The 23615-nt window shown below is 38.6% G+C and overlaps 1 protein-coding gene across 5 annotated transcripts in view; it reads left to right on the plus strand.

Annotated features, from left to right (window-relative positions):
- Nucleotides 1–23615, plus strand: part of HERC2 (HECT and RLD domain containing E3 ubiquitin protein ligase 2) — a 341529-nt gene that overhangs the window by 137389 nt on the left and 180525 nt on the right. For all 5 annotated transcript variants that reach the window (XM_004372619.2, XM_023727841.1, XM_023727839.1 and 2 more), the window contains 4 exons: nt 2624–2824; nt 7370–7598; nt 7690–7814; nt 21749–21927. In XM_004372619.2, the coding sequence (XP_004372676.1) occupies nt 2624–2824; nt 7370–7598; nt 7690–7814; nt 21749–21927 (734 nt within the window). The remainder of the gene's footprint in view (nt 1–2623; nt 2825–7369; nt 7599–7689; nt 7815–21748; nt 21928–23615) is intronic.

Raw genomic sequence — 23615 nt, forward strand, 5'->3', positions numbered from 1 at the left:
TATCTCTTCATTTGATGTTCTAGGGTTTCAGGATTGTTGATTCTCTGTTTGGCTTAGTTTTTCGGATCTTTGTTGTGGAGGGACGGCGTGGTGCTTCTGCGTAGACCGCCATCTTGCCGGAGTGTCCTGTTTCATATCTTTGCTGAAATGTCTCTTCATGTCCTTTGTCTCCTTTTTAACTGGGTTTTCTTTTTACTGTTGAGGTTTGATAGTTGTTTGTATATTCTAGATACTAGTCCTTTGTCAGTTTTGTGGTTTGTAAGTATTTTCTCCCAGTTCATAGCTTGTTTTTTCACCCTCTTAACAGGGTCTTGCAAAGATCAAAAGTTTTTAATTTTGATGAAGTCCAGTTTATCAGTTTTTTTCTTTTATGAATTGTGCTTTTTGTATCAAGTCTAAGAACTCTTTGCCTAGCCCTAGATCCTGAAGACTTTTTTTTGTTTTCTTTTTAAAGGTTTTATAGTTAATATTTTACATTTAGCATTGTGATCCATTTGGGTTAAATTTTGTGTAAGGTGTGAGATTTAGGTCAAAGTTCTTCTTTTTTATTTTTATTTTTGGCCTATAGATATCCAGTTGCTCCAGCACCATCTGTTGAAAAGGCCATTGCTCCTCCATTTAGTTGCTTTTGCACTTTTGTCAAAAAATCACGGGGCATATTTGTATGAGTCTGTTTCTGGGTTCTCTCTTCTCCACTGACGTAAGAGTTTATTGCTCTGCCAGTTACACATCTTGTATAATGTAGCTGTATCACACATGTTGACATTGAGCACACTGCTTTCTCCCACTTTCTTCTTTTTTCTAAATTATTTTAGCTCCTTTGCTATCCATATAAAATTAATAAAGCAGAATACCGTTGTCTGTATCTACAGAAGTATCCTACTGGACATTTTTTGCTATGCTAACTCTTAATTCATGGTAACAATATGTTTAAACATTGATTTCTGTCTTTTTTGATTTCATTTATCAGCATTTTGTAGTTCTCTGCGGACACGTGTTCTACATGTTTTTTGTTAGATTTACACGTTTTGCTTTCAACCTATCTATGTAGTGAGTCTCTTGGAGACTGCATATCGTTGGGTCATGTTTTTCTTTTTATCCATTTGACAATCTTGTCTTTTAATTGGCGTGTTTAGATCATTTACACTTTGTGTAATTATTGACATGTATGAATTTAGCTCTACCATGTTGTTGTTTGTTTTCTCTGTTATTTATTCCCCTAGTTCCCCTTTCCTGCTTTTTTCAGGAATATGTGAGTATTTTTTAGTATTCGATTTTAATTAATTTATTTTGATTTTGTCTGTCTCTTTTTATAGTTTTTTTTATTGGTTTCTGTAGGGTTCACACATACATACATAGCATTTTTCAGTCTACTGAGAGTCAACATTTTGCTACTTCAGTTAGAATGGAGAAGCCTGTTGTTTAATATCCAAGTGTTTAGAAGAGATTTTTCCAGTTAATGACATCTAATTTACTTTTACTGATTTCAAGTTTCTGTTGTTGGTTTCTAGTTTAATTTTATTATGGTCAAATAACATACTCTGTATGACTTTAATTCTTATAAATAGTTAAGAATTGTTTCATGACTTAGAATATGGTCTATCTTGGTAAAGGTTCCATGTGCACTTGCGATAATATGTATTCTGCTCTTGTTGGGTAAAGTGTTCTATGACTATCAATTAGATCTAGGTAATTGAGGGCATTGTTCAGTTCTTCTAGATCTGTGCTCTTTTTCTGCCCCCTTGTTTTATCTGTTAGTAGGAGGGTAGTTTTGACATGTCTAACTGTAATTGTGAATTTGTCCATTTCTTTTTGCACTTTTAGTAGCTTTTGGTTCCCTGTGTTTTGCAGCTCTGTTGATATATGCACATGTATGTTTAGGATTGTTCTGTTTTATGTTTTGAGCCTTTTATCATTATGTAATGTTTCTCTTTATCCCTGGCAGTTTTCCTTGCTCTGAAGTCTACTTTGCCTGATATCATTTAGCATTTTATTTAAAAAGTAGGTTTCTTGTAGACACCATATAGTTTGGTTTTGTTTTCTATCCATTCTGACAATCTCTCTCTTTTTGTGTCTGTTTTTAAACCGTTTAATTTTAATTACATGTTGGATATACAGCTACCATTTTATTATTATTATTTTTTGCTCTTTTTTTCATTCTTTTTTCCTTTCCTGCCTTCTTTTGGATTATTTGAATAGTTCTTGGTATCGCACTTTAATTTATTAACTGAGTTGTTGTTTACCTCTTGGTATAGTGTTGTAGTGATTGCTCTAGGGGTTGTAGTAAATATGCGGCCCTCACTGTCTGGTTATAGTTACTGTTGTACCACTGCCAATGCTTTGTGAACCTCACTGCCGTCCATTAATGTGCATTAAATAGTTTTGAATGAAAAGATTTAAAAAACTTTTTTTCTGGGAAGTAGTGAATGGGAGAGAATACTGGAAGCTAATAGGGTGTGCACTACACAGCCACAAAAGTACATATGCGTTTGGGACATTTTGTGGGATTAAGAAGTCGTAATTCAAGGCATCCTCATCATTCATAACAGTCTCAGATGTGCCATGGGACAGACCAAAGCTGAATGTTGTACATTCATGTTAGGCCTTTGTGTTTCTTCTGTAGAGTTTTGCTTGGTCATCTTGCTCTGAGTGGTCCATTGGCCTCCGTGTCCCTTTTGTGGTGGACATCTGCTTGATGACGTTTGAGCAGTTGGATCTCCTGCTACGTCAAGTGAGTGACGGGATGGATGGCACTGCTGACTGGCCCCCGCCACAGGAGAAAGAATGCATGGCAGTGGCAGTGCTGAATCTTCTGCGACTTCAGGTACGGATGATTTCCTGTCCTCCACCTTCTTTTTTATAAGTATCTTATATATTCACTGGGTCGTGCAAACACTTCTACCCTGACACACAAGTCAGAATCAACTTGACAGCAACCTGGTTTTGGAATCTCTGGGTGGTGCAAACAGTTAACATGCTTGGCTGCCAACTGAAAGAGCTTGGTGGTTTGAATCCACCCAGAGGTGACTCGGAAGAAAGGCCTGGCAATTTACTTTAAAAAAAATCAGCCATTGAAAACCCTATGGAGCACAGTTCTACTCTGACACACATGGCATCTGCCATGAGTTAGAATAACACAATGGCAACTGTTTATTGGTTAGGTATTTATAAGAATGTTTATGCATATTGAAGAGTGAGATTTAGCCTAAGTGAATTGCTAAGGAAAATTTTGACACGTTTTAAAATAAGTTTATGATGGAATAATGTATTTATGGCTTAAAAAAGAACTATCTGATTACTTCGTATTTATCCTGTAAGTCAGTCCCTGAGTGAAGGATGAGTGCCTGTGAATTGTGACATTTCTGATGTAATCAGCTTCTTGGCATTATCAGGGGAATTAATCTTGAATTTTCTAGTGTTTGTCTCTGGAGGAGAGGCTGGTGAGACAATAACAGAGAGAGAGAGGGAGAGTCTGGGGAGATGTGCTGGCCCACCTTTCCCCTGTAGTATGAAAGCTTTACTCAGTAAACTTGGCTACTTACAGAAACACCTTAACTGCATCTCAGTTTAATTTTATGTATTTTGTTTGTTAAGCGTTAAAATAAGAAAGTCCGCACAAATATTTCTATTTTTTTGGTAAAAGTATAACTGAAATCTTTGATCATCATATTATTCTTTATCTTTGGTAATAAGGTCTTTGTAATGAAATCCCATAACTTAATGTCAGGAAAGAAGTTTCTCTTGACAAAGTAATTTTTCTGAGTTGGAATCGACTCGACGGCTGTGGGTTTTGGGTTTCTTACACAGTGATTTCTGTGTAACCCGTCATATGCCCCTGGTGCCCTCCCTCCCTTGGCTTCTAAATGCACAGAAATGAACGTCATGTCAAGTTATAATAAGTTAACAAAAGTTTTGAGAGTACTTCGCTTCCCCAGGAATCATGTATGTGAACTAATTTATTAGTCGCACCTGTGGTGTAGTGCGGTCCTCAGTAAGCCCCAGGTGTTGGTGGCTTTCCCATGGTTTGAGGTGGTGTTGCTGTCATGGACAACATGGTGGTGAGTAGCAACACTGTGCATATCTTAGTTACACTGGATGTCTTTTGGTCTGTATTTGGCTGGTGGCATATGTTCTTCCATTTCTTTACTGTCAGTCTTTATAGGTCCTTATGTTTTGTGTCCTTTTAAATTAGCTTGTAGAACTTGATTCTTAAAATATCCAATCTAAGAGTCATTATTCAAAAGATGAATTTAATTCTTTTACAATTCTTTTAATTATTAGTGTGTCTGAATTTGTGTCTAAGATACATTAAACCTAGTTTCTCTTTTCCACCTTCAGCATCATAATTGTCATTCTATCATATACATTGGATCCAAGGCACACTGCTTCCAATTGCAGTTTGTAAGATACGTTCTGATTTTAGAGATGTTAAACCATGAAAAAAAGGTGTCTCTTAGATTGGTGAAATATAGTAATTATTTTTTTTTAACTTCCTCCCAGTTAGTTATGCTCCTCATTTAACTCTCCAGTTTTTTAGAGGCTGTGCTTAGAGATACTGTCTTTCTTTCACCCGTTTGTTTTCTCACTGTTGCTTACATTGCGCTCCCTCCTGGGAGTGGGCTTGCTAAGATAGCTCCTTCAGTTAGTTTTTTCATTGAAGTTTGTGAGTAGTGAAGTCTGAAAACTCTGTTAACTTCAACCTCTCTTAAGGTAATTAGTGATGCTTAACTTTTTAGGTTACCTGTTATTTTATTAGCACTTGGAAGATACTGTTCTCTTGTCTTTGGACCTTTATTGTTGCTGATGAGCAACGTTATAATAGTGGAATCGTTGTTTCTTTGTAGCTAGTTTGTCTTTCTCTTTGGTATCCTTTCAGATTTTTCTTTCTTTTCTAGGCATGAATTTATTTTTGTTTGTATAACTTGAGGTTATATGTTTTTATTCAACCTGAGATTTCATATCTTTGTTAAGTTTTGAAAAATCTTCACCTTTACACAATTGAAATTGTTCTCCCTGTTTCACCTACTTTTCCCTTGTAGGACTCCTATTAAATATATATTGAACTTTCTTATTTTATCTTCTGAGTGTCACAACTTTGATATTTTTAAATCTCTATGCTTTTTACTGCTTATCTCCTTATCTTTCAGTTCTGCCTTCTGGATGATTTACTCAGCTCTTGCTTTCAATTCACAAATTCTTCCTTTAACTGAATGTACCATATTGTTGAATTTGTCCCCTTATTTAAGAACTACTTAATGACCAGGCACTTTTCTAAATGTTTTACAAGTATTAACTCATTGAATCCATGTAACGACCCTATTAAAGATGAGGGCCTCAATTTTTTTAATGTATAAAATATAGATACATAAAATTTGCCATTTTAACCATTTTTAAGTGTACAATTCAGTGACATTAATTACATTTACAGAGTTGTGCAGTTATCACAATTATCTGTTTCCAAAACTTTTTCATCACTCCAAAGAGAAACCTAGTACCCCTTAAGCAATAACCCCCCGCCCCGCCCCGCCCCCGGTAACCACCGATCTACTTTGGTTTCTGTGCATTTGCCTGTTCTAGGTATTTTGTAGGAACCTCTATGCTCATTGTACAGAGGAGGAAGCACAGAGATGTTAAGTGATGTTCCCAAGGTAATGTACCTAGTACATGTAGAATCAGGATTCGAATCTGGAGTTCAGGTTCTTCCCACCTCTGTTTTAAGGTTTTTATTGCCATACTATTTTTCTCATTTCCAGGATTTATATTTGGGTCTTTTTCAGAGTGTTCATCCTGCTTTATGATGTGCTTGTCTTCTGGGTCCTGTACTTACTTGATCTCTAAGATTTTATTTATCCATTCCAGTTGTTTGTTGCCCTCTCTTGGGGGTGTCCATTGCTCCTCTTATTCTGTCTGCAAACTCTCCCTTCTGGTGGCTTGTCATTTTTGACTGGGAGGCTACCTTCAGGGGAAGTTTTGTCAGGGTGTCCCTTTGCCATTGGCTGTGGAAGAGGCTCCACAAGGGCAGATTTGCATTTGCCTGTTGGAAGTTCTGTGATTCTCTCAGGCTCTGATGGGTTTTGATGTTCATTCTTGACTTGTGATCTTAATACCTTAAGTGGGTAGTATAAATTTGATTTCACGTCTACTTATGGGGCAAGCTGGTCTCTGATTTCTTGTGGGTCTCGTTCTACCTAAACCCTTGAGCAGATAGTCCACCTGTGTCATTTCCTGAGCTGGTGGGCAGTGTGTGCCATTCCGGATGGACTCACGGGTAAGCGTTCTTTAATGGCTTCTGGCATTCTGCAGGAAGTTTAGGTTCAGGGTGTTATCTGGGACAGTTTGGAGTCTGCGCCCCTGTTCCCACTCTAGGGATTGATCTCAAGCCCAGAGGCTTTGATTTGCTGTCAGAGCCCTAGACCTCATTGGCTCTTGATGGTGTTGATGGCAGTTCTGGGTTTTGTCGAGGAGGATTTCCCTTGAATACTCTCAGCTTGGCTGTGTCATTTGTAAAAGGTTTTTGATTATATTACATATACTATTGTTGTGGAGGTGGGGTAGAGGTGGTTGTTTCCATGTTGTTATGGCCCCTTTGTTGAGCTTTTCCATATATGTATTTATAGTTGGGTTAAGAACCATTCTTCTTATAAAGTACCATGGATTCTCAACTACTGTGGGTAAAATTATTTTAGTCCAGTGTGTGTGTGTGTGTGTGTGCGCGCGCGCGCGCGCGCGTGTGTGTGTGAGAGAGTGTGTATACACACTTGTATGTATATAGATATCTGTGTGTGTGTATATATATCTTGTATTTTTACACAGACAACACACACCTTCTGTATTTGTTTGCCTGCTGTGCCCTCCCCCGCGAGCTACTCTTAACAAGCACTGCCATGCCAATCCTCTTCCACATGTTGCTGTACAAAGAAAATAGCATAGCACACTTAGGAGAATATCTCGCAGGGGGAGGGCACAGCCGGCAAACAAATGCAGAAGGTGTGCATTATTTGTGTAATGATACGGGCGTGTGTGTGTGTGTGTGTGTGTGTGTGTGTGTGTGTGTGTGTAATATATATATATGGAGCCCTGGTGGCACAGTGGTTAAGTGCTTAGCTGCTAACTAAAAGGTCAGCAGTTGGAATCCACCAGCTGCTCCTTGGAAACCCTATGGGGCAGTTCTACTACTCTGCCCTGTAGGGTTGCTATGAGTCTGAATTGACTTGATGGCAACAGGTTTTATGTAATATGTATATCTGAGAAGCATTTCTTTATTATGCAAATAATACTTCAAATTAAGTTTTATTCAAATCTTTATTAAAGATTTTTAAATCCACTAATTTTTAGTAGTTCTAAGTGAACGTTGTTTTTCTCCTTTCAGTTGCATGCTGCCGTTAGTCACCAGGTTGACCCAGAATTCCTTGGTTTAGGTCTGGGCAGTGTCCTCCTGAATAGCTTGAAGCAGACTGTGGTGACCCTGGCCAGCAGCGCGGGCGTCCTGACCACTGTGCAGGCGGCTGCTCAAGCGGTACTACAGAGTGGATGGTCGCTGCTGCTGCCCACTGCAGAGGAGCGGGCTCGGGCCCTCTCGGCACTTTTGCCCGGTGCAGGTGAGCCTGGAGGGCAGTGGGTGTGCGTGGTGGGGGTGCTGAGAGGGGATAGTGCCTAATTCAAATTGTTACAACACCTTTCCTTTGTCAGTTTCAGGCAATGAAGTGAACATAAGTCCAGGTCGTCGATTCATGATTGATCTTCTGGTGGGCAGCTTAATGGCTGATGGAGGGTTAGAATCTGCCTTAAATGCAGCCATTACTGCTGAGATCCAGGTATGGCCCTGGGAGTGCTTGTTAACTGGGTGGAGCTGTTCATCTAGCAGTGAGATGAGATTTAAAACATCACACATCCATGTGAAGGTGTAACCTCGTGCCAGAATTATTAAAAAAACTGAAACTCCAAATTTTAGTAACATCCAAGTATTCTGTTTGATTAAAACTCTTTTAGTAATTAAAAAAAAATTATTGATAGAATGGACCCAATTTAAGTGTCTATTTCAGTGAGTCTGACAAATACATTTGTGTCACCCCAGAAAGTTCCCTGTGTGCCATGCTTTTGCTGTTAGATACTCCCCTGCCTCCGCCAGCTGTAGATGAGTTTTCCCTGTTCTAAAATTTGATATAAATGGAATCATATATATGTACTCTTTTGTGTCTACTTTCTTTTGCCCCAGGTAATGTTTTTCGGATTCATCCATGTTGTTACATGTATCATTGCTTTGTTTTTATTGCTAAGGAATGTTCGTTGTGTGATTATAGCACAGTTTGTTTATCCATTCTCCTATTGATGGACATTTGGATTGTTTCTGATTTTTGACTATACAAAGCTGCTGTGATCACTCTGCATATGAGTCTTTTGTTGAACATGTGATTTCCTCTTGGATAAATACTTAGGAGTGGAATTTGCTGAGTCCTAGAGTGTGTCCATGTAGAATTGTTCTCTATTATGTGTATTTGCGTCTTTTCACTCATCAGGGTGTCAGGTCCTCCTCTGTTGAATCTTCTACTTTTGTGCCCGTTTTGTTCTATTGCTTTGGGAAGGGAGACAGTTTTTTTTTTTTTTTAAACAACTACCTGTTGTTACCATTTAGGTGTTTGATATTTTTACTACTATGAATAATTTTTTTGATTGCATTCTTATATGTATGTAAATCCTTGAGTACAAAAAATATCATTACAAAAATGTTCTAGAAATGGAATTGTTTGGTGACAAGCACCCACATTTTAAGCTTTCTGATATATGTTGCCTTCTTATCCTTAAGAAAGGTTGTACCAGTTTCACTCCCACCACTGACTTCATGAGGGTCTTCATTCCCAGACCCAGTGAACTGCTGGAGGGTACTATTAGTGTTTAGACCATTCTGGTTTTTACCAATAGAAAACAGGGCCCAGAAGGAAGGAACTTTGTTTGCTTTTCACCGTAAGTTCAGTTATTAGAACAATGCTTGGTACATAATAGGTCCTCAGGAATATTGGTTGCATTTGACTGGAAAAAAGATACAATCCTTTTTATTTCTGTAAGGCTGGTAATAATGTCCCTTTCATTACTGATTTTGGTTATTTATGTTAATTGCAGTGGTAGGGTTAGGAGGTACCTGTCAGTGAGGAAGATGTTAAAGATTGGTAAGGTCAAAGGGTAAAGTGACATTAAGGCCAGCAGAGTGTGAGGTTGAAAAATGGTGTCAAAGCTGTGTAAAGCTTTCTTGGACAAGCCGCCAAATGATTATAGGAGAAAGAACAAAAACTAGAGCAACTGACTAAAGAGGTGTGTGGCAAGGCAATCTCCTAACACTTTGTCCATCAGTGAGGGACAAGAGGTAGCGTTTTGTCAGCTGAGCTCATTGAAGGAGAGTCTTACTTGCAGATAGACAAGGAAAACAACAGTCCAGTCTGAATCCCTAGAGTGACTTGGCTCATCTCTGTGTCTTCTCAGTTACCTTTGTACTCTGTAGAAGCCTCTCTTTTTTTTTTTTTTTTATATTCTTAAAACTTTATTGACTTCTTATTTTGTCATAATTGTAGTCTTACAGAAAAGTTACAAAAGTAGTACAATGTTCCCATATACCGTTCAACCACCTTCCCCTAACCTTAACATTTTGCATAATGGTGGTGCATTTATTTAAGAAATTAACATTGGTACATTACTGTTACACTATACACTGTATTTGGATTTTACTGCTTTTTCCACTAATGTCCTTTTTGTGTTTCAGGATCCATTCCAGGAACCCACATTGCATTTAATTATCATGTCTCAGTCTCTCTCTCTTTTTAAAATATTTTGTTGTGTTTTTGATGAAGGTTTACACTGCAGTTTAGGTTTCCATTCAACAATTTCCACACAGATTGTTCAGTGAAGTTGGTTACATTCTTCACAATATGTGAACATTCTTATTATTTCCGTTCAGGTTGTTCTGTTTCCATTTATCTAGTTTCCCTGCCCCCTTACATTCTCATCTTTGTTCTAAAGTAATTGTTGACTGTTTGGTCTCATATAGGTGATTTTTTAAAGGAGTCACTACTTATGGGTGACATTCATTATTATTGTTTTTTTTATTGTGCTTTAAATGAAAGGTTACAGTTCTAGTTAGTTTCTTGTACAAAAATTTATGCACACACTGCTGTGTGACCCGAGTTACTCTGCCTGTACTGTGACAGCGCACTCCTCCTTTCCACCCCTGATTTCCTGTGTCCGTTCAACCAGCTCCTGTCCCTTTCTGCCTTCTTATCTTGCCTCTGGACAGGAGCTGCTCATTTAGACTCGTGTATCTACTTGAGCTAAGAAGTACACTCTTCACGAATATCATTTCATGCCTTATAGTCCAGTCTAATCTTTGTTTGAAGAGTTGGCTTTGGGAATGGTTTTAGGTTTGGGCTAACAGAGAGTTGGAGGGCCATGTCTTCTGGGGTCCCTCCAGTCTCAGACCATTAAGTCTGATCTTACTAGACTGAGTTCTGCACCCTACTTTTCTCCTGCTCTGTCAGGGCCTCTCTGTTGTATCCCCTGTCAGGGTCATCGGTGGTAGCCGGGCACCATCTAGTTCTTCTGATCTCAGGCTGATGGAGTCTTTGGTTTTTATGTGGCCCTTTCTGTCTCTTGGGCTAATGTTTTCCTTGTGTCTTTGGTGTTCTTCATTCTCCTTTGCTCCAGGTGGGTTGGGACCAACTGATGCATCTTAGATGGCCGCTCACTAGCTTTTAAGACCCCAGACGCCACTCACCAAAGTGGGATGCAGGACATTTCCTTAATAAACTTTGTTATGCCAATTGACCTAGATGTCCCCTGAAACTATGGGCCCCAGACCCCAGCCCCTGCTACTCTGTCCTTCAAAGTGTTTGGTTGTGTTCAGGAAATTTCTTAACTTTTGGTTTAGTCCAGTTGTGCTGACTTCTCCTGTATTGTGTGTTGTCTTTCCCTTTACTTAAGATAATTCTTGTCTACTATCTAGTTAGTGAACACCCCTCTCCCTCCCTCCTCACCCTTGTAACTATCAAAGAATGTTTTCTTCTGTGTTTAAACCTTTTCTTGAGTTCTTATAATAGTGGTCTTATACAATATTTGTCCTTATGCAACTAATTTCACTCAGCATAATGCGTTGCAGATTCATCTATGTTATGAGATGTTTCATGAATTCATCGTTATTCTTTATCATTGTATAGTATTCCATTGGGTGAATATACCATAATTTGTTTATCCATTCGTCCATTGATGGGCACCTGGGTTGTTTCCATCTTTTTGCTATTGTGAACAGTGCTGCAGTGAACATGAGTTTGCATATATCTGTTCGTGTGGTGGCTCTTATTTCTCTAGGATATATTCCAAGGAGTGGGATTGCTGGATCATTACTGGTACTTCTATTTCTAGCTTTTTTTTTAAAGGAAGCGCCAAATTGATTTCCAAAGTGGTTGTACCATTTTACATTCCCCCCAGCAGTGTGTAAGTGTTCCAGTCTCTCCGCAACCTCTCCAACATTTATCATTTTGTGTTTTTTTGCATTAGTACTAGCCTTGTTGGGGTGAGATGGTATCTCATTGTAGTTTTGATTTGCATTTCTCTAATGGCAAATGATGATGAGCATTTCCTCATGTATCTGTCAGCCGCCTGAATGTCTCCTTTGGTGAAGTGCCCGTTCATATCCTTTGTCCATTTTTTAACTGAGTTCTTTGTCTTTTTGTTGTTGAAGTTTGCAGTGTCTTGTAGATTTTACAGATTAGACCCTGATCAGATACGTCGTAGCCAAAAATTTTTTCCCAGTGTGTAGGTTGTCTTTTTACTCTTTTGATGAGCATAAGTGTTTGATTTTAAAAGCTCCCAGTTATCTATTTTCTCTTCTGGTGTTTGTGCATTGTTACGTATGGTTCGTATTGTGTTTATGCCATGTATTAGGACTCCTAGCGTTGTCCCTATTTTTTCTTTCATGATCTTTATCGTTTTCGATTTTATATTTAGGTCTTTGATACGTTTTGAGTTAGTTTTTGTACATGGTGTGAGATATGGGTCTTCTTCCATTTTTTTGCAGATGGGTATCCAGTTATGCCAGCACCATTTGTTAAAGAGTCTGTCTTTTCCCCATTTAATGGAATTTGGGGCATTGTCAGATATCAGATGCTCATAGATGGATGAATTTACTTCTGGATTCTTAATTCTGTTCCATTGGTCTGTGTATCTGTTTTTCTACCAGTACCAGGCTGTTTTGACTACCATGGCGGTATAATAGGTTCTAAAATCAGTGTGAGGCCTCCCACTTTGTTCTTCTTTTTCAGTAATGCTTCTCTTATCCGGGGCCTCTTCCCTTTCCATATGAAGTTGGTGATTTGTTTCTCTATCTCCTTAAAAAATGTCATTGGAATTTGGAATCGGGATTGCATTGTATCTGTAGATCGCTTTGGGTAGAGTAGACATTTTCACAGTGTTGAGTCTTCCTATCCATGAGCAAGGTATGTTTTTCCAGTTATGCAGGTCTCTTGGTTTCTTGCAGTAGTGTCTTGTAGTTTTCTTTGTATAGGTCTTTTACATCTCTGATTAGATTTATTCCTAAGTATTTTATCTTCTTTGGGGCTACTGTAAATGGTGGTATTGATTTGGTGATTTCCTCTTCGAAGTTCTCTTTGTTGGTGCAGAGGAATCCAACTGGTTTTTGTATGTTTATCTTGAATCCTGATACTTTGCTGAAATCTTCTATTAGTTCCAGTAGTTTTCTTGTGGATTCTTCGGGGTTTTCTGTGTATAAGATCCTATCATCTGCAAATAGAGATACTTTTACTTATTCCTTGCCAATTTGGATGCCCTTTATTTCTTTTTCTAGCCTGATTGCTCTGGCTAGGACCTCCAGCACAGTGTTGAATAAGAGTGGTGATAAAGGGCATCCTTGTCTGGCTCCTATTCTCAAGGGGAATGTTTTCAGACTCTCTCTGTTTACGATGATGTTGGTCAGCTGTAGGCTTTGTATAAATGCCCTTAATTATGTTGAGGAATTTCCCGTCTGTTCCTGTTTTGCTGACAGTTTTTATGATGAATTGGTGTTGCACTTTGTTGATAGCCTTTTCTGCATCATTTGATAAGATCATGTGGTTCTTGTCTTTTGTTTTATTTATGTGACGGATTACATTGATTTTTTTCTAATGTTGAACCATCCTTGCATACCTGGTATAAATACCACTTAGTCATGGTGAATTATTTTTTTTATATGTTGTTGAATTCTGTTGGCAGAATTTTGTTGAGGATTTTTGTATCAGTGTTCATGAGGGATATTCGTCCGTAATTTTCTTTTTTTGTGGTGTCTTTACCTGGTTTTGGTATCAGGGTTATGCTGGCTTCATAGAATGAGTTTGGGAGTATTTCATCCTTTTTTGTGCTCTGAAATATCTTTAGTAGTAGCAGTGTTAACTCTTCTCTGAAAGTTTGGTGGAAATCTCCATTGTAACCACCCAGGCCAGGGCTTTGTTTTGTTAAGAATTTTTTAATTACCTTTTCAATCTGTTCTTTTGTTATAGGTTTATTTATTTGTTCTACTTCTGTTTGTGTTAGTTTAGGTAGGTAGTGTGTTTCTAGAAATTTGTCCATTTCTTGTAGATTCTCAAATTCGTTTGAATACAAATTTGCATAGTATTCTGTTATGATTCTTTTAATTTCAGTTGGGTCTGTTGTGATATCAGCCATCTCATTTCTTATTCAGGTTATTTGGTTCTTCTCCTGTTTTTCTTTTGTCAGTGTGGACAGTGCTTTATCGATTTTGTTGATCTTTTCAAGGAACCAGCTTTTGATCATGTTAACTCTTTCAGTTGTTTTTCTAGTCTCTATTTCATTTAATTCTGCTCTAATTTTTGTTATTTGCTTTCTTCTGGTGCCCAAGGGCTTCTTTTGCTGCTATTTCTTCGAGTTTTGGGGTTAATGTTTTGTTTTTGGCTCTTTCTTCTTTTTGGATGTGTGCATTTATTGCTATAAGTTGACCTCTGAGCACTGCTTTTTTTGTGTCCTAAGGTTCCGGTAGGATGTGTTTTCATTCTCTTTTGATTTTATGAATTTCTTTATTCATTCCCCAATTTCTTGTATAACCCAGTAGTTTTTGAGCAAGGTGTTGTTCATTTTCCACGTATTTGATTTTTTTTTTCCTTGCTTTTTCTTTTATTTATTTCTACTTTTATGGGTTTATGGTCAGAAAAGATGCTTTGTAATATTTCGACGCTTTGGATTCTGTTAAGGCTTGCTTTATGGCCTAATATGTGGTCTGTTCTGGAGAATGTTCCATGTGTGTTGGAAAAGAATGTATACTTGTCTGTTGTTGGGTAGAGTGTTCTTTATATGTCTGTGAGATCAAGTTGGTTGATTGTGGCATTTAGATCTTCCACGTCTTTATTGAGCTTCTTTCTGGATGTTTTGTCCTTTATCGAAAGTCGTGTGTTGAAGTCTCCGACTATTATTGTGGAGCTGTCTATCTCTTTTTTCAATGCTGTTAGAGTTTGTTTTACGTTTTTTGGAGCCCTGTTGTTGGGTGCATAAATATTTATTATGGTTATGTCCCCCTGGTGTATTAACCCTTTAATCATTATATAGTGTCCTTGCTTATCCTTTGTGGTGACTTTTATTTTAAAGTTTATTTTGTCAGAGATTAATATTGTCACTGCTGCTCTTTTTTGAGTGTTGTTTGCTTGATATATTTTTTTCCATTCTTTGAGTTTTAGCCTGTTTGTGTCTTTAAGTCTAAGGTGTGTCTCTTGTAGGCAGCATATAGAGGGATTGTGTTTTTTTATCCAATATGCCACTCTCTGTCTCTTTATCGATGCATTTAGTCCATCTACATTCAGTGTAATTATTGATAGATGTGAGTTTACTGCTGTCATTTTGATGTCTTTTTTTGTGTGTGTTTGTTTTTGACAGTTTCTTTGATCCACTTAATTTTCTATGCTGAATCGTTTTTATGTATCTTCTTTTCATCTTTTTAATTGTTGTTGATTTTGTATTTGCTGAGTCTTTTTGTTTTTCTTATTTCTTATTTTGATGAGTAGCATTGTTAGTTTTGTTTGCAGTTACGTTAATATTTACCCCCATTTGCCTAAGTTTAAACCAATCTTTTATTTCTTTATATTGCTTTGTTTTCCTCTTCATATGAAAGATCTAGGACTACATTTTTTAATCTTTTTGTTTTAATGTTGTTGTCTTTTACATACTGATGTCTCTGTTTCCTTATTTTCAGTGTTTTGGCTTTGATTTGTTTTTGTATGTTCCCTATCTGGGTTGATATTTGGTTGCTCTGTCCTGTGTTCTAGTCTTGGGTTGTTGTCTGATGTTATTGATTTTCTAACTGGAGGACTTGCTTTGGTATTTCTTATAATTTTGGTTCAGTTTTTGCAAATTCCCTAAATTTCTCTTTATCTCGAAATGCACTAATTTTGCCATCATATTTGAGAGACCGTTTTGCTGGTATATAATTCTTGGCCAGCAATTTTTTTCCTTCAAGGCTTTATATATGTCATCTCATTGCCTTCTTGCCTGCATGATTTGTCCTGAGTAGTCTAAGCTTAGGGTTATTGACTCTTCTTTGTAGATGACTTTTCGTTTATCCCTGGTCGGTCTTAAAATTCTCTTTTTATCTTTGGTTTTGGCAAGATTGATTACAATATGTCTTGGTGACTTTCTTTTGGGATCTACCTTAGGGAAGTTTTCTCACAACAAATCTTCAACAATTTTTTCTGTATTTTCTGTTATCTCCCCTGTTCTGGTACTCTAGTCACTCGTAGATTATTCCTCTTGAGAGAGTGCCACATAATTCTTAGCGTTCTTCATTTTTAAAAATTCTTTTATTTGATTTTTCCTCAGGTAAGTTGCTGTCAAGTGCTTTATCTTCAGTCTCACTAATTCTGACTTCGATTGCCTCAAGTTTGCTCCTGTGACTTTCTATTGTCTAATTCTGAAATTTTATTGTTAGTCTTCTGGATTTCTGATTACTATCTGTCTGTGGATTCTTGCAGCCTGTTAAATTTGTCATTATGTTCTTCTCTAATCATATAGTTCCTCTAATCATATAGTTCCTCTATTGATTTGTCTGTGTGTTCCTTGGCTGGTTCTGCATTTTACCTAATCTCCTGCCTAATTTCTTGAAGAGTTCTTCCTGTATATTAATCTTTTATATTCTACTTCTGTTAATTCCATGAAGTTATCTTCCTCTGGAAAATTTCTTGATTCTTTGTTTTGGGAGCTTGCTGAAGCCATCATTGTCTGCTTCTTTATGTGATTTGATAGTGACCGTTGTCTCTGACCCATCAATAAGTTATTATATTTATTTATTTTATGTTTGCTTACTGTGTTCAAGCTTCTTGTTTTTTTTTTTACCCAAATAGGCTGCTCATGTGAGGTAGTTCAATTATTGGTGCCTTTGAAGCTGTAACATCCTGTCACTGGTGGTTAGATCTGTTACTAGGTATGTGAGCCCAGGAGTCTGTTTATTTTTCTTGTATGGATTCAGCTCAGGTGTCCAGGTAGTCGGTCATGAAGTGTGTGGTGCAGGCTCTCACCTACAGTCCTAGATGGGCAAGGGTGATTGGTGTATGCACAGGTATGTGGCTGCAGTAGGGGGTCATGCACTGATCAAGGCAGGGGGCTGACGGTTGCCCTTGAGTGTCTGGGAGGAAAGTGTGTCCGTCTTCCATAGAGCTTGTAGGAGGGTGGGTTTTGCAGCTGGACTGTGAGCACCCAGTGCTGTTGGCTGTAAGGGCTAGGAGGCACCACTTATTTTCGGATCTGTGTCACGACTGCCTAGGTGGCGTGGGTGGAGCCACCAGTCTTCACGCCCCTGATGTGGGTAGGTGAGGACCCAGCTTAATGGGCAGAGTGGTGTCAGATGTGACAAACCTGCCTCTTCAACTGATATTGTTGAAGTTAGGCTTCAGGTATATACCCTGTTGTACTGTGGTAATGAGGGCCTGTGCTGTTGAAATGGGCCCACACAGGTCTGTGCAGCGCTGAAAGGCATTCAACATTTGTGGACCCCTTATGCCTGTACCTAGGCAAAGGAGCTGTGACTGCCCTAATTTCCCAGCTTCAGGTAGCTGGCGGATTATTTATTCCTGTTTGTTAATTTGTTCCCTCTCCAAGGCCGTGAGAATGGCTCAGGGTGGGTGATGGGTTCTTACTTCCAGCCTGGGGGACACAGCAGTGTGGGACCTGGTATAGAGCGAGGAGGGGGCAGGTAAATGGGAGAAATGTTTTCGCAAAGGGGGTATTTTTTGATCCATGCAGTAGGTTAGATGCATATACTTTGCCAGTCAAGTGCAGCTTTTCACTGGTTCTGGAGGCTTGAGCAGACTCTCCACTGGTCGCTCCCGATGTGGAAAACGCATCTCGAGTGCCAGTGCTTGCGTCACCGTGTGTGTTGCCTGCAGGATACCAGATCCCTTTAGGTCAGGTCTGGCAGGTCCTCGCTGCTTCTGAACCGTCTCTCTATCCGCCTGCCACGCAGTCCGATTCCTCAACTTTGCCTTTGATGTTCAGGGCTCCTAGATTGTCATATGTAATCAATTCACTTGTTTTTTCAGGTCTTTGTTGTAAGGGGGACCACAAGTAGGTTCTGACTTCTCCGCCATCTTAGCCCCGCCTCTGATATTCATTATTTTTTGAGCCAATTTGTTATTTAGCTACAAGGTGACCTCAGGGGTTAGTTTCAGTTCAAGGTTTGAAGAGTATCTCAGGGCAGTAGTCTTGGGGAGTCTTTCAGTCTCAACCAGTCCAGTAAATCTGTTATTTTATTTTATTTTTTAGAAATCTGAGATTTTGTTCCATATTTTTCTCCCACTCTATGAGGGTCTGTATATTGTGGCCCTGATTAGAAAGGTCAATAGTGGTAGCTGGAAACTACCTAGTTCTTTTTGTCTCAGGGTAGATGAGGCCGTGGTTTGTGTAGAGTATTTGTCCTGTAGACTGGTTTCTTCTTTGAGTGTTTGGTTTCCTTCTTTCTCTTTTGCTCCAGATGAGTAGAGAGCAGTAGATGTATCTTAGATGTTCACTTGCAAGCCTTTAAGACAGCAGGTACTACTCCCAAAGTAGGATGTAGAACATACCTTTATGAATTACATTATGCCAGTTGACTGAGATGTCCCACGAGACTGTGGGCCTAATCCTTCAAACCCAGAAATCCAATCCCATGAGGTATGTAGTTTTGTCTAAGAAATATCCGTAACTCTGCCCCCATGTGCTTTATTTTATATATATATGAATATATGTGTGTACAGTCACATATACATAGATATACACAGACACCTATATATATACGTGCACACGTATGTGTATATGTATGTATATGTGTGTGTATATATATATGCACACACACACACACACACAGACCTATACACATATAGCATAGTGATTAGGAGTTTGGCTCTTAACCAAAAGGTCGGCAGTTCAAATCCACCAGCTGCTCCTTTGAAACCCTATGGGGCAGTTCTACTCTGTCCTATAGGGTCACTATGTGTCAGAATTAACTCTACGGCAACGGGTTATATACATATGGCTTCATACATACCTATATATCTGTACATATATTTTTTGGTTGTTTTTGCTATTGATTCAAAACTATGTGTGCCATAGCAATTACCAACAGGTCCTTTTTTTCATGTACTTTTTGTGACATCGTTTACCTTCGTCAAGCTATGTACACTTCACCCTCATTTGGTTTTACCTTGCCCATCACCAAAAATAACAAATGTCTACTGTCTAGAGAGTGAATTCCCCTCTTCCCTCCCCCATCCCTGGTAACCACTAGTTAACATCAGTTTCTGTATATTTATTTGTTCATGTCATTTCATAAAAGTGAGAACATACAATATTTGTTTCATTGTGATTGATATATGTGGCTCAACATAATGTTCTCCGGGTTTATCCGTGTTCCAGGATGTTTTGGGAACTCATTTTTCTTTGTCACTGAGTAGTAGTCCATTGTATGTATGTACCACATTTTACTTACCTATTCATCCGTCGTTGGCACTTCCGTTGTTTTCATCTTTTTGCTTTTGTGAATAGTGCTGTGATGAACATAGGTGTGCATGTGTCTGTTTGTGTCACTTCTGTTAGATCCCTAGTGTATATTGTATACCTAGGAGTGGAAGTCGGAGAAACGACTCGATGGCAGGGGGCTTTTGGTTTTTTATGGCAGCTTACCTCTAGTTTTTTGAGAAAACGCCAGACTTGTTTTCCCAGCAGCTGTACCGTTTTGCCTTCCCACTAGCAAATGGATGAGGGTTCCAATTTCTGCACATCCCGTGCAACACTTGTTATTTTCCATTTTTTTTATCTTTTCCGTCCTAGTGGGAGTGAAGTGGTATCTCATTGGGGTTTTGATTTACATTTCTCTGATGGCTAATGATGTTGAACGTGTTTTCATGTGTCTGTTGTCTATTAGACTATCTTTTTTGGTAAAGTGTTTATTTATGCCCTTTGCCCAGTTTTTGATTGGATTATTTATCTTTTTGTTGTTAAGCTGTAGAAGTTTTCTGTATCTTTTAGATATTAGATCCTTATCAGTTACAGTGTTCATGAAGATTTTTTTTCCCAGTTTGTAGGTTGTCTCTTTTCTCCTTTGATAAAGTCTGTCATTGAACATAAGTATTTAACTTTCATGATGTCCCAGTCATCTCTTTTGTTTTCTGTTGCTCATGCATTCGTTGTCATGTTTGATAATCTATCAATCCCAAAGCTTTGTTCCTATATTTTCTTCCAAGAACTTTCTGGTTTTAGAGTTAACATTTAGGTTACCCTTTGTCCCTTCAATTTCTGTAGTCTTCCCTTGTCTTTCATATCCTTGACATTTTTTCAGACTACTGGGCGATTATTTTGTAGAGTGTGCCTTAATTTGGCTTTGTTATTTGATTGAGTTTGCATTTCTTATCAGAGCCAGAGGTGATAGCATCATCGGGGTACAAGATGGCTGTTATAAGTATTATTAATGCTTGTGTTGATCTTGATCATTTGATTAAGGTAGTGTGGGCCAGGATTATCCACTGTAAAGATACTATCTTTTCCTTTGTAATTAGTGAATATCTGGAGGGAGATGCTTTTAGACTATTCATATGTCCTATTTCTGCTTAAACTTTTGCCCACTGAGTTAGCATTCAGCAGTGAATCTTGCATACCACAAATTATTACTGTGGTGTTCTAATGATGATTTTCTATTTCCCTCATTGCTTCTAAAATATTACCATTATTTTCATACATGTACATACACGTGAAAACCCTGGTGGTGTAGTGGCTAAGAGCTATGGCTGCTAACCAAAAGGTTGGCAGTTCGAATCCTCTGCTCCTTGGAAACCGTATGGGGCAGTTCTCCTCTGTCCAGTGGGTATCACTGAGTACATATACATAGAGACATGTTAGTTGCCATCAAGTCAGTTCCAGCTCATGGCAATTCCCTGTGTTACATAGTAGAACTGCTTCATAGGGTTTTCTTGGCTGTAATCCTAACAGAAGCAGATCACCAGGCCTGTCTTTTGTGGTATCAGTGGGTGGGTTTGAGCATAACCTTTAGGTTAGTAGTTGAATGCAAACTATTTGTGCCATCTCGGGACCATCTCATTGCTTCTGTACATATTATTTGTAATTCTTCTGTAAGGAAGAGCTGTCCCATCTCCCCAGTTTATTTTTTTATTCAGTCATTTATATCAGCATGTACTCATCGATATTTATTTTATTCTCTGGGTTATAATCCAGTACTATTATTTATTTTGTTATTCAAAGTGTTCCACATTTGGCCATTGGGAGCTTCTTCTTGTTGACCCCTGTGTCCTTTTCACGTTTCCATTCCTTTTTGAGCACTTGTTTGCTTTCTGGCACCAAAAAATACTCCAGACTCATCTCACACTTGTCCGTGCTCCAGCCCTGGAATCAGCCCTTTTGCTAAGGAATCCTAGTTTCTTTTATTGGAGAATTGTATTTAGAAAACAGAATCTCTGCAGTCAGACCATTTAAAAATGTAAAAACATTCTTAATTCGAGGGCTATACAGAAGCAGTCGGCAGGCTGGATTTGGCCTGTGGGCCATAGTTTACAGAACCCTGTCTAACCGTATGCATGTGTATAAGCTGATATTTCCTTCTGAAAGAATAAATATTTCATGCATTTTTCAAGTAGCAAGTTTAGTGTAATTTGTTTATTTGGTCCTTCTTCAGTTCTTCATCATGTCAGAGTTTCTTAGCACTGGAGGTTGCGAATGGGATTAGATGAGGTAGGTAGGTGACCCTTGAGGTCTTTGGCCCGACTCAGGGCATTGGTCATAACTTTAAGAATCACTGCCAGGTGTAGTGAAACTCCAGCAGGGTACACTGAGTTCAGAAGCTGAGGTCATTGGACTTGCAAGAGTTTATGGAGGTTGCTGTGTTGGAGGGAAGAAGTCATGTTTACAAAGCAGAGAGACTTTGGTATACGGGCAGATCCCATGTGTTGTTTGTGGGAGCCAGTAAAGGTATTAGGGATTTCACAGAAAGAGGCTGGAGACCATTAATATTGGCAGCCAGAACATTGGATTGCTGGTAGAACAATCTGTTTAGAAACTGAGCAACTAGGCAGTAGGGTTTCCAATAGATGGACTGTGGGCAAATGTATCGAGTGTGTGTGTTGGGACAGATGAAGGGATGTGGAGGCAGAGAGGGTCAGGGCTCAGCCCAGAGCTGCCTTCATAGTCTGCTAATGAGAGAACTGTTAAGCAATTTCTGTTGTATGTGTTACAGGATATTGAAGCCAAAAAAGAAGCTCAGAAGGAAAAAGAAATTGATGAACAGGAAGCGAATGCCTCGTCATTTCATAGAAGTAGGACTCCATTGGATAAAGACCTTATTAATACAGGGATCTATGAATCTTCTGGAAAGCAGTGCTTGCCTCTGGTTCAGCTCATACAACAGCTTCTTAGGTAAGTAGTATTAACTTTAACTTTCATTAATTAAAATTAAAATGTAAAAACTGATATCTAATTCAGCACTTGGAAAACTTAAGTACATTTGGAATAACTTGGGCATGTGAGTCTATTTTATCAACTGTACATTTTATGAATCTAAGTACAGATCCAGTATTTTTGATGAAAATTTAGTGTTCAAATTGATATACGCTCTTAGGTATAAAATGCACAGTGACTTTTGAAGGCCTAGTATGAAAAAAACTTATGTGAACTATCTCTCTAATTTTTCTTATTTATTATTACTTTGAAAATACTGGTATGAGTAAAGTACAGTATTAAAATTCATTTTATGTGTTTTGTTTTACCTTTCTTAATGTGACTAATAGAAAAATTTCAACTTACACATGTGTCTCATGCACATTGTGCTTCTGTTGGGCAGCACTGCCCTCTGCTGTCTGTATGGACTGCCTTCTGCACCTTCATCTTCCCTGAGGGGGTTCTTTTGGTCCCTGTGGCATTTAGGGAGGAGTTGGTTCCATAGCAGATTTATAATAAACACATAACTGTTTAAAAAATACAAAATAAATACTTAAGCGTAGAAGTTAATATCTCCTTATAAAACATTTGGAAAATAGAAAAACAAAAATTCATTCAAAGCTTTACCACTATCAGAATGCTTATGAGCCAGACTCTTCAAAGCATAGGTGGTGTGCCCCTCCTTTTGGGGAGGTAGACATTGACGTCATTTTCTTACCTTAAGTGTTGGTGATCAAAGTGTATTTGATGTGTTGACTTAGCGGATCAGTTATTTTAAAAATATCCTGAAGATATTTCATGTACTTTATCCCTGGGGAAACTTGAGTTAAAGAAATTTCTGTTTGCCAAAAATAAACTGTGAAACAGATTTGAGAGGAACTCTTTAGTCTTATGCTGACAGGGAGCCACAGAATACCATTTGTATTTGAAAATAAAGAGCTCTGTAATGTTTATAAGTAGTCAACCCTATCAGAATTATACATTTTGATTATGGGTCTGAGTTTTATACTAAGAAAATAAGTTGAAATTATTATTGTATTTTATTACTATCTTTTGCTTTTCTGAGTATAGCATAAAAGCTAAACTCTAGACCTGTTTCTTCTGTTGTGACATTTGGTGTCAGGGAAGGTCCTTAGGTACTGAATCTGGAAGCTGACTGTGGAAAGCAGGAGGGAGCTTCATGGGTGTGCCTTAGTGCTGTGTGGGAGGTTCTCAGCAAACCTGGTAGGTTAGGAGTCAAGGAAGTAGAAACGGAAAGCATGTCCTTGACTCTGGTGCTTGTAGTGATGCCCAGACTCTTCCTCTTGTAGCAGTGCCCGGTGTCGCCCAGCCTGGCACGTGCCTCTTGGCTGAGGTAGGGCTGCTGTAATGAGCTAAAGGTCTGTGGCAGCTCTTGACGAAGGCTTTGTCTTTGGCTCTTCTCCTCCCTCCTGGACATTCTGCCTCTAATAGCCCACTACCTCCTTTTTGCTCTTAGTACCGATCACCAGGCCTTGGCCACTTTGGGCTTGGACTGTTGTTACAAGTCAGGGTTTGTCTTACCTGGTGTTCCTCTGTCCCCTCTACTTTCACACAGACAGAGAGCTGTCTCCTTCAGACACAAACTAGATGATGACTTCACAGTGCAGACTTGGGCCCCAGCAGCGTGGTGCTCCCTCACTGGCAGT

Source organism: Trichechus manatus, unplaced genomic scaffold (assembly GCF_000243295.1).
Source record: "Trichechus manatus latirostris isolate Lorelei unplaced genomic scaffold, TriManLat1.0 scaffold00019, whole genome shotgun sequence".
Taxonomy (NCBI): domain Eukaryota; kingdom Metazoa; phylum Chordata; class Mammalia; order Sirenia; family Trichechidae; genus Trichechus; species Trichechus manatus.